This window comes from Tachysurus vachellii, chromosome 2 (genome assembly GCF_030014155.1).
Source record: "Tachysurus vachellii isolate PV-2020 chromosome 2, HZAU_Pvac_v1, whole genome shotgun sequence".
Taxonomy (NCBI): domain Eukaryota; kingdom Metazoa; phylum Chordata; class Actinopteri; order Siluriformes; family Bagridae; genus Tachysurus; species Tachysurus vachellii.
In genome coordinates, this window is record NC_083461.1 from 35,370,603 (window position 1) to 35,381,133 (window position 10,531).

At 39.8% G+C, this 10,531-nt stretch overlaps 2 protein-coding genes across 2 annotated transcripts; one reads left to right on the forward strand and one right to left on the reverse strand.

Moving 5' to 3' along the window:
* Nucleotides 1-1,877, forward strand: gpr75 (G protein-coupled receptor 75). Its single transcript, XM_060864461.1, has one exon. The coding sequence runs from the start codon at nt 20-22 to the stop codon at nt 1,661-1,663; it is 1,644 nt and encodes a 547-aa protein (XP_060720444.1). The 5' UTR covers nt 1-19; the 3' UTR covers nt 1,664-1,877.
* Nucleotides 1,878-2,205: 328 nt separating this feature from the next.
* On the reverse strand, nt 2,206-10,229 carry erlec1 (endoplasmic reticulum lectin 1). The gene is made up of 14 exons (XM_060864463.1): nt 9,896-10,229; nt 9,513-9,617; nt 9,060-9,140; nt 8,581-8,658; nt 8,362-8,425; nt 8,216-8,274; nt 7,887-8,110; nt 6,405-6,543; nt 6,005-6,166; nt 5,713-5,772; nt 4,429-4,553; nt 4,086-4,163; nt 3,912-3,987; nt 2,206-3,798 (listed from the first exon to the last, which is right to left on the reverse strand). The coding sequence occupies exons 1-14, from the start codon at nt 10,034-10,036 to the stop codon at nt 3,727-3,729; spliced, it is 1,464 nt and encodes a 487-aa protein (XP_060720446.1). The 5' UTR covers nt 10,037-10,229; the 3' UTR covers nt 2,206-3,726.
* Nucleotides 10,230-10,531: the final 302 nt, after the last annotated feature.

Genomic DNA, 10,531 nt, shown 5'->3' on the forward strand with positions numbered 1-10,531 from the left:
GACCAACTCCATAAGTACCATGAACAGCACTGTGTGGCCTTTAGACCTGGCAGATTTTGCTAGGAGCCGAGTGTTCAACGGCACCCTCGGACAGACTCCTGTCAGCGGCTGGGCCTTGATCCACACAGCCACTCTGGCCTCCTGCTCTCTTCTCCTAATCGTTATATTCTGCCTGGGTTCGTATGGCAACTTGGTGGTGTTTCTGTCCTTCTTTGACCCAGCATTCCGCAAGTTCCGTACCAACTTTGACTTTATGATCCTGAACCTGTCTTTCTGTGACCTGTTCATCTGCTGTGTTACCGCACCCATGTTTGCGCTCATACTTTTCCTGGATGTCGGGGACAGTGGAGGTGGTGTATCAAAGGGCTTCTGCTTTGCTTTTCATCTCACTAGCTCGGGATTCATCATCATGTCTTTGGAAACGGTGGCAGTCATTGCCCTGCATCGCTTGCGCATGGTACTGGGCCAGCACCCAAACCATGCTGCATCCTTCCCGTGCACGTTGTCTCTTACTGCCCTACTGTGGACTTCTAGCTTCACCCTGGCAGCTTTTGTCACCTTAAGAGCCTATCCCAGGGGTGCGGGTCCATGCCTGCCTCACTTCGGTCTCGCAGGGAATCAAGCAAAAGTGGTGTTGTATGTGTATCTTGCAGATTTTGCTTTTTGTGTGGGTGTAGTGTCCATGTCCTACCTTATGATTGCAAACGCATTGCGAAAGAACGCCCTGGTGCGGAAGTGTTCTGTTATCATGGTGGGTGCTGCACGTCCCCCAGCTGCTCCACCAGCCTTCATAGCTGCTGGATTTGAGGGCATACAGTGTGCTGTCCAGGTGCCCTCACTATATCGTAATCAGACCTACAACAAGCTTCAGCATGTTCAGACACACCCGTTTACAAAAGGTAGCAGTCAGGCCCTGGTGCACAGGACTGCCACACATGCTACATGCTGTCAGTTTGTTTCAAACCTGTCCACAGCCAAGGATTCCAAGGCTGTAGTGACATGTGTGGTCATAGTTATATCTGTGCTTCTGTGCTGCCTTCCCATGGGTGTGGCTTTGACACAGGATGTTTTGTCTCCAGAGAACAGCTTTGTTCACTACCAGTTTGAGCTCTGTGGATTTGCCCTGATCTTTCTCAAGTCAGGTATAAATCCGTTTGTTTACTCCAGGAACAGTGCTGGCTTGCGACGCCGTGTGCTCTGCTTCCTCCAGTGGCTGGCATTTAGTGCCTTCTGTTGTAAGCACAAGACCCGTTTGCATGCTATGGGCAAGGGAAACCTGGAGATAAACCGCAATAAGTCTTCACACCACGAAACCAATTCAGCCTACATGCTCTCACCAAAGCCACAGAGGAGGCTGGTGGACCAGGCATGCGGGCCTAGCCACTCACGGGACAGCATGCCCAGTGCTCGTGCCACAACAGAATGCAAATCACATCCTCCGAGCACCTCCACGCCCATCAACACCCGAATAGAGCCCTACTACAGCATCTACAATAGCAGTCCCTTAGCTGGACCCAGTTCTCCCAACAGCCTGAATCCAGTAAATTCTCAGACTGCAGGATTTGCTAAGAGCTTCGTGGCAATGCATTATCACATCCACCAGGAGGCACTGCAGGACTTTGACAGTACCTCAGCTCAGCAGATCCCCACACCCTCAGTATGAATGCTTTACTACTACTAAGCATGTTGGGAGCAACAGAATGGCAGCATTTGCTTACATGATATATAAGAGAATGTACAATGCTCAGTGCTGGACTTTGAGATGCGGTGCACATTTGATGAGCGTTTCTGCATTCATTCAGACTATCCACAAAGTGTTAATGATGTTCTTTGACTTAAGGATATTCTATTTTTACACTGGCATGCAGTTTTTGATAAGGAGGTGAAAGTGTCTTTTGATTAAGATAAAGTATTTGTCAAGCTATACATTTAAATGTCGTATTAAATTATTTGCAAGTGTATATTTTGAAGAAATAAACATTTTCCAAGCACGGGCAATATGGACACACGCTAGTTTCATTGTGTGGAGTCCATCACGATAAGGTGAAATCATGAAAATGCTCGATCTTCGTCAGTGCTGTAGATTTGTTGCACCCAGAAAATAAAATAAACATGAATAATACAATGAAACATTTAGCAGCATATTTAAGAAAGTTAGAATATTTCATATTTTTCTGTCAGATTTACAATTAAACTGAGAGCTAGTCTGGAGATCTAGAGTGTTTATTTCCAGCCAAAACGTTCAGAGACGAAAATACGACACAACAGTCAAAACATGATCGTGTTTGTTATAAACGAATGCTTGTTTTAATCAGCTGTTTTCTTTTATAGTGTGATGTATATTACTTTCTTTTATAGTATGATGTGCTGGCCATTTTATGTGACGTTCAGATGGGTGACAAATTAATGGAAAAGTCTAGTTAAGGCGCAATGATTCTACAAGTCACCAGAACAGCTTCGATGCCTAAATCCTACAAGTTAACAAAGGGCCATTTTTAGTTTCAGTTGGTATTTAATACTAACTTGTATTAATAATGCTTGTGAATAGTGCTAACAGGTCGCATACAAACACTCGCATAGGTGTCTGGGGTCATAGGATAAAAAGTAACGAGAAGAACTTTGCATTGAATCCCTTTAAGATGGCCGGTGTACCCAAACCATGCCGGCAAAATGCCTCTAGTTTTCCATTTAATTTGTCTGCACCTGATCTAAAAAAAACCTCTTTTGTATTTATGAGCTTATACATAATACGACAGATAATCTACTGCCCTTCAACATTTTATTACAGCCTTTATCAGCTGGAAGACCTGTTGGAATTAAAGACTGCAATAAGGCTCCTGCAGTAACAAAGACTACATCATAACGATGGTCAACATTGATTCACCTTTATTAAAAGGTGTTTGGTTTTTTTTTTTTTTTCCAGTAGAAAAACAGTAGAAATAATTTTGTTCCTCACATGAAACTATATGTTGAGTGAGCATGTCTTAATTAATTACTTACTTACTTCAAATTTTAAACCCATCCACAAATCCCTGAATTAAAGCATTTAAAGCTTACGGACTGCATTCGTTTTGGTGTGTACTGTAGATACACAATTCACACCCTAAAGACAAATGTATGACTGGAAGCACCTAGAAGCGTCCACTTAAATGTAGTAATGAAACTGCCATAAAATTATATTTAGCTTCGACATGAAACATTGTATGTGTTCAGATGTTGTCCAAAATAAAAGCTGACGGTTCTGTAACCTTGTTGCGTCTGTGCCTCGTCCTCTTTATGCTTTCAATGGCTTGAATTACGTAACTGTTCAACCTCAACTTGGCATTTTAGATCTCGTACTATTCAGTGCACGGAAAGTTTCAATTCTTGCACCCTTGCTTTACTTAAAATGCTCGCGGCAGTAACAGAAATAAATAAACAGTTAAAAACAACCCAGGCAAAAATTATTGCATTAAAGTGTGCCAAAAAGAAAGATGCTCACCAGCAGTTCAGAAAATTAATTAACTCCACAATTACCAATACCAGAATTTTCACAATTTTAACAACAAACCTGCTGCAAGAAAAGACAAACATCACCCAGTCTAGCTCAGTCTAGAGCAAATACTCAATGTTCTTAAAGGGATACTGAGCACTTCCTGGGTCCAGGCACACTGCTTTCCTTCAGAAATGTACATTTCACGCCAAATATTATATTTATCTTCTTCGCTACGTAAGTACGTCTTATTTCTATCCGGGGAGGGATAGAAGGCCGTTCTCATCGGCTGTGTCCAAGACTTTACAGATCACTGGCGACTCAACCTGAGGAGAAAAAATAAGAAACGAACAAAAGCAACGTTTAATTCCTCTTTTTCTGTTTAGCTGAGAAAATCTATTCCAGTATTAGTCTTCATTTCAAAATGTGAGCTTCTTACACCAAGAATATACTGGCAGGTCTGGGGTTCCAAGAGATACACAACAACAGCGTGAGGAGATTCGGATTCTTTACACCTAAAGAAAAAAAAAAAAAAAAAGAACAGAACCGCATTTATACTGTACCAATTCTCATTGGCTCACACATATTTGAACTAATTTCGGAAATGACTCACTTGAGCTTTACAGTGACTTGTCTTGGCTTCCCGGTGAGGTCACACACATCTCCATGGCCGTAGAAGTGAGATACCACCCTGAAAGGAAAAAAAAAAGCCAAGGAAACATTGTAATAGGGCAAAATTGCACTAAAAACTTAAACACATATTTACCTAAACACATATTTCTGTTTTTCTTTATACAGCCACTTAGAACCGTTGTATACAACACGACATGTAAAGAGTAAAGAAACGTTTCTCATCGATCGTTCTCCCATAACTGCACCTCCTCAAGCTGCTTACGTACAGTAACACATTAACCTGCCATATTTACACATGAGAAAGCAACGTATAAACGTCGTACTTCACTTTCTGGGTTCCCTCGTCTTTAAGCTGGTAGGCGCGTGCCACGTTCTTCTTAGACCACTCTAAATGCTCAGCATGATTCCAACTTCCCACCACTACAATACTCTTCCCTTGTTCTTTGTCCTGAAACAACATGAAAAACCAAGTGACTTGTCATATATCTGAGGATGCAAATGAATATTTTATACATCTTTTCTTAGCTTGAGCAAACTGCTGATTTCGGAGGCAAAATAACGGATACTGAACCATATGGAATCCATATAGAAACTATAAAATCTTTTTTTTTTTTATATATATATATATATATATATATACACACCATAATGTCACCATAACCAATGAATAGAAAGTGATGTATTTATAGTATGTACAGTTCTGCCAGGCTTGAAATGTAGTCCTCTTTATTTCAGGGACCTTTTGGGATGAAATAATAAAATCAATCAATCCTGTAACCCAGGGGAGTCAAACTCAATCACAGTGGGCCAAAATATAAAACTGAGATAAAGTCACGCGCCAAACTGAATATTTATTGATAAATGAACTGCAACTGATACGTAATGTTCAACCTTTTTCATATGGAAACAAACTTTAGTTTTGCTTGAACACAGGATTTGGAGCAACCAGAGCTTGATATTACAAACACATAAGAAATGAAATTTCAAAATAAGACACATCAGTGGTGTTCGTTTCTTATTTAAATAAATAAAATAAATGATTCCTCTCACTGGATCATTTTAAGTTCCTTTTTGAAGTGGATCTTTTTCAAACCCAACAACAAAACAACCAAAAATAATCATTTCATTCAATGAAAATCCAACTTTTCGACTAGTGTCTTCTTATGTTCTATTCTTTGGTTACAGACACGTTAGCTCCGTTAGCACACAAGACAAACAGGTCTGTTCTTTATATTCGTGAACAGATAATCTGCCTCCCACCTGTCTTGAAAGCTCTTATTGTCCATCATTGTGGAGTTAACTTGCCCGATGTGATTGTAACATGGTTGTTAACGACTGTCAACAGAGAATGATGGGCGCTCGCTGTTCGTGACTACGTGTCAATACAGTGGCAAGGCATTCTGGGATTTGTAGTAATAGCGGAGCATGCGGCTGTAATGCACATTTGATATGATCTCTTTAAAAGAGTGAACTAATATATTCACTGCAGTATTAGTTAGCAGTTTGCTCAAACTCAGAACCCAAAGTGTAGAGCCACACAACTGTAGGATAACCAGTATGTAACGAAGGTTTATTTCATTTACGAAAAACATTCTCTTTCCTCTCACCTCATGATACTGATGCACATGTTTTCCGTAGCAGAATTCATATTTCCACCATCCCACACCCTGAGCAGAAGGGTACAGGGTCACGAACGAAGGCAGAAAAGATGGAAAATAAGATAAGATAAGATAAGATAAGATAAGATAAGATATTCCTTTAATCGTCCCACAATGGGGAAATTTCTCTGTTACAGCAGTAATGGTAGTGGTTACACTGGTAGTGGTTACTATGAAGACATAATCCGCTCGTGTTAATAATTTAATTCCTTTCCCTATGAACTTTCTTAAAAGACCTCACCCCATGTAGGCAATATGAGCCGCTCAGAAATTCCTTTATGAGCTGCTCGTCGGTCAGTCGAGATATGTGGGTGGTTCCCACCGTCACCTGGTTGTGTCCACCTGCTGCCATGGGTTTGTGGGTAGAGCTAAAAGCTTCCTCACGCACAGGCGATGTGTCCTCCTAAAAAGAGAAAAAGCCCAGCTGTCTAAAACGCCGGTCTTCTTATCAAACCGGGGCGCAAGTGAAGCGGTATTTAAACCGTAAACATAAAAAAAAAAATAAAATCTAAACTTCGCTAATGATACAATTCAATACACCGAAAATACAATAAACCTTAATGATGGGAATATGAAGGACAAAACTGGGAAGTCTCAATTTAATCACCCTGTAGTGGATGTTGTGTGTGTGTTACGCTCACTTCTCGCTCAGTGGGAGGGCTGAAATGTGGCCCAAGTAGCTCTTCCTGCTGCTTGCCCAGTTGAGAGAGGCTGTTGGGTCGGAGCGGAGAGCCTGCCAGCGCCTGGCAAAATATGGCATTCACTGGCGAAGACTTAAACCTAAATATTTTGTGAAAAGGACGGAAGAAAGGTATAATGCTTGAAATGCTTAAGTATAATTCTTAAAAAAAAAAAAAGCTTAAAACACTAATCAGTAAACAGCAAACACCAGATAACACTATAGTTTATGCAAACAGTAAACCTATTACTGACTCAATCTACAGACAGTGTACAAATTACAGATTACAAATGAGGTGTTAAAGTCAAGGAGACCTTGTGACCCACATATAAACCTAGAGAAAAAAAATATACCGTATATATATATATAAATAAATAACTGAAGCAGCTCTCAGAACTTACAACTACAAAACGATTTCACAGTATCAAGAAATCCTCAGTCTCCCTTGAGATGCTTGCCAGGCCTTTAATTCAGCAGCCATCAGTAGCTGCTTGTTTATTGGTCTTTCTGCCTATAAACAAGAAGCTTTTAGAAGCTCCATCTTTACTGTAGAAAGTAAAGCTCTATATACGAACACAACAAACAGCCCTAACAGTAAAACCACTGATGATTTTAGTAAACAACATTGATCATCTTGTTAAAATGGTAACTGTCAAGGGGTGGGATACATTAGGCAGCGAGTGAATAGTCAGTTCTCCAAATTGAAAACGGGGAAGAACGGGAAAGTGTAAGAATCTGAACGAATTTTACAAGCGTCAGATTGTGATGGCTAGATAACTGGGACAAAAGCATATCCAAACTGGAAGGTTTCTTGAAATGTTCCTGGGATGCAATGGTTCTGATCTAATAAAAGCGGTACAAGGAATAACAGCTGGTGAACTGATGGCAGGGTCATTGTCGCCAAAGCTAGAAGGCTGTCGGTGTTGTTTTACAAGAGCTACTGTATTCACAAATTGCTGAAAAGATTTGCAGCTTGCTACATAAGCAGCTGTGTAGCTGCAGACCTGTCAGAGTTCTCATGCGGACTCCCGACCACTGCCAAGAGTGCCTACAATGGGCACATGAGCACCAGAACGGCATCAATGGCTGGGCACATCTCTTACCTGGGAAAGAGATGGCACCAGGATGCAATATGGAAAGGTGTCAGAGGTTTAGTTGTGGAAACCTTGGGAACTTGGCATCCACCTACCTAAACATTTTTTGCGGAACAAGTGCAAGCCGTTATAGTAAGGGTATATCCTAATGGCAGTGGTCGCTTTCACCAAGAACATTCTCCTTGCTATACTACAAAATGCTCAGGAATGGTCTAAGAAAAATGATAAAAGAGTTCAGGTTGTTGACATTGCCTTTAAATTCAATCCGATCAGGTATTGACATAATGATACACACACACACACTCGGATAATAAACACACATTTCAGGCTTACTCCCTATTCTTACCCACCTACATTTAGGATGAGCACAGAGCAGTGGTGTGAGCACGACCACCTCATACTCGCAGGTTGTCACCTCGGCAATGGAAAGGATCTCATGTTTAGCCTCCGGATGACACACGTACAGCACAGACGTAGAACGAGGTTTATCCTGTTTCAACACACATGGGGTCCCATTCCCCATCTCCACCCGGAAATAAGGGGTAAGCTGGCCTTCTATATTCTTAGTGGGCACCTGTAACAATTTATATATTTATTCAGAAATAAACACAAAGCACCAATTGATTTCACTACTACTACGTGTTACACAGATGTAACTGGTTGGAAAATAATCACATACCTCCATGCTGAGGTCCAGTCTTTCATTGGCAGCATCCTCAGCTTTGCTAGCTTCTGATTCTGAGCAGCAGATAAAGCAGCTGAAGATTACATATACTGGAAAAACTAAAATAAATCATTACATTCAATATAGTTGAAATCCTGAACCTTCTGAAGAATCAGTGTGTTTGTTGGTCATGGTTCCCAGGAAATACTCCTGAACGTTCACTTTCTGCAGACCAAAACAGACAAATTAGCACTGCAGCTGCTAAATTCTATTAATGCAAATTTGTATACTGGGTACATTTTTCCAAACTGGTTAAACACTATTACTGAGTGTGCTTGGCATCTAAAAACAGTATTGGAAATTGGAACCGTTTAACAGACCTGACTAGTCTCTTTTTCCTCGTGATACTGCCTCACGTGTTTACCATGGCACACCTCATAGGACCAGTAAGACTCAATCTGAAACATAACAGAGGTTTTATTATAAAGACTGAAAGGGAAGTATATTATGACTGTCACAAATTAAAGTGCCATTAATATGTTTTTATGGCTCAACAATAGACCAAAATATTCAAATAACGTGGCTGAGCTCTCATCTGAACAAGACGAAAATAATTTTAACTTTATATACATAGCAGATCATTTACGGTTCAATAACTAGAAGCTGGCAATATTTAAATGAAAAATAAATTTTAATAAGAGCTAAGAAGAGTGAACATATCACTAGCCCGAGCATCCAAAATGAACAGGTTATAAAGCAGAAGATTTTGTATAAAATACAGCACACAGCCCTCAATTTGTGAAAATCGAAAAATAAAAAAAAAAATAAACAAGAAAGAAAACTGAGATGTGAAACTTGCCCTGTATGAGCAGCTGCTCTGTTTGAATAACGGTGCGAGAAGAACAGCTGGAACGGGACCCTTATACTCCTTCTCTTCATCCTGACAACATTAGACCAACCAACATTAAGTGAAAAAGGGGTTAAATAAAAAAAGAAATGTGAGTGTGTGTATTATAGAATATATATATATATATATATATATATATATATATATATATATATATATATATATATATACGAGAGAGAGAGAGATATTCATATATAGAAATTATTATATAGAAGAAAAGAAAAATATTTTCTCCATCTTATTTATTTTGAGAATGGTGAGAATATGACTCATGACTCATGAATCATTTACGGTCTAAAACATGTGTTAAATGAAAGACTGTAAGGAGTCAAATGTTCAAATACACAAAAACAAATCTTATCATGGTCCTAGTGTATGGAGATTAAACCAAGTGAACATCTTTACCTCATCTCCCTTAGACAGAGAAGGCAATAAGCACTTGTATTTCTCCTTTTCTGTCGTTGTCATTATAAGAAAGTCATCTTCTTCATAAAGGGCTCCGGAGTCGGGCTTTGGATGACACATACAAAAAAAAAAAATAAATAAAGAATCAATGACGTCAAACACGGAACAAGGGGAGAACTAGCTAGATAATAAAAACAATAAATATGACATTTAAACCGACTGCAATATAACGTTATTTGTAAATGAGTTTCAGTGATATAATAAATAAATATATAAAAATACGAAACATCGTAAAGGAACCGATACGTCATCAGTGTTAGCTACTTAAATGCAAAACGTTTAGCTGCTTTAGCATAATTGCTAGTTTGTGGGAATCGGTTTACCAAGCTGAAATGTTCCCCAGGCCAGTTGATTTTAAAGGGAATCTCATCTGTGATTAAATGCGAGGATCCACGATGTGTAGAAGCACCGATAAATAACAGCAGTGAACCGAAACACACCAAACTCAAGCGGAATCTTGGCATAGCTCCGATTAGCCACTTTATCCGGGTTGCTATAGCGACATGGGACAGTTAACGAGACAGAACACAAAGAAAATTCGAGAAGATTTTAATTGCGACAGCGAGATCTGACCCATCAACTCGCAGCACTCGCCATTTATCTAGCTGGCTAACTTAAGCTAGGGCAAAGAGTCGATCGCGAACAGAGTCGACTCTCCGATTCCAGTCAATGCGAATCAAGAGTCGACACCAAAGAGTAAGGAATCGATTCACAAGGAAAACCGAATGAGCTACAGAACGGGTGTCACTTTAATTACCTCCCTCGCTGTATTTTAACGTGGAGAAATAAAAGAAAGAAAGCTTTAACAGAAACGCCCCAATTGCTAATGTATTTTTTTTTTAGGATAACATCTTGATAATTAAGCTTGAATAATTAGTGGAGATCCACTCGATTCAAAATCAGAGTCGATTCCTACATTTGAATAGCTTTAGTTATAAACACAAGGAGCCTAATATGCC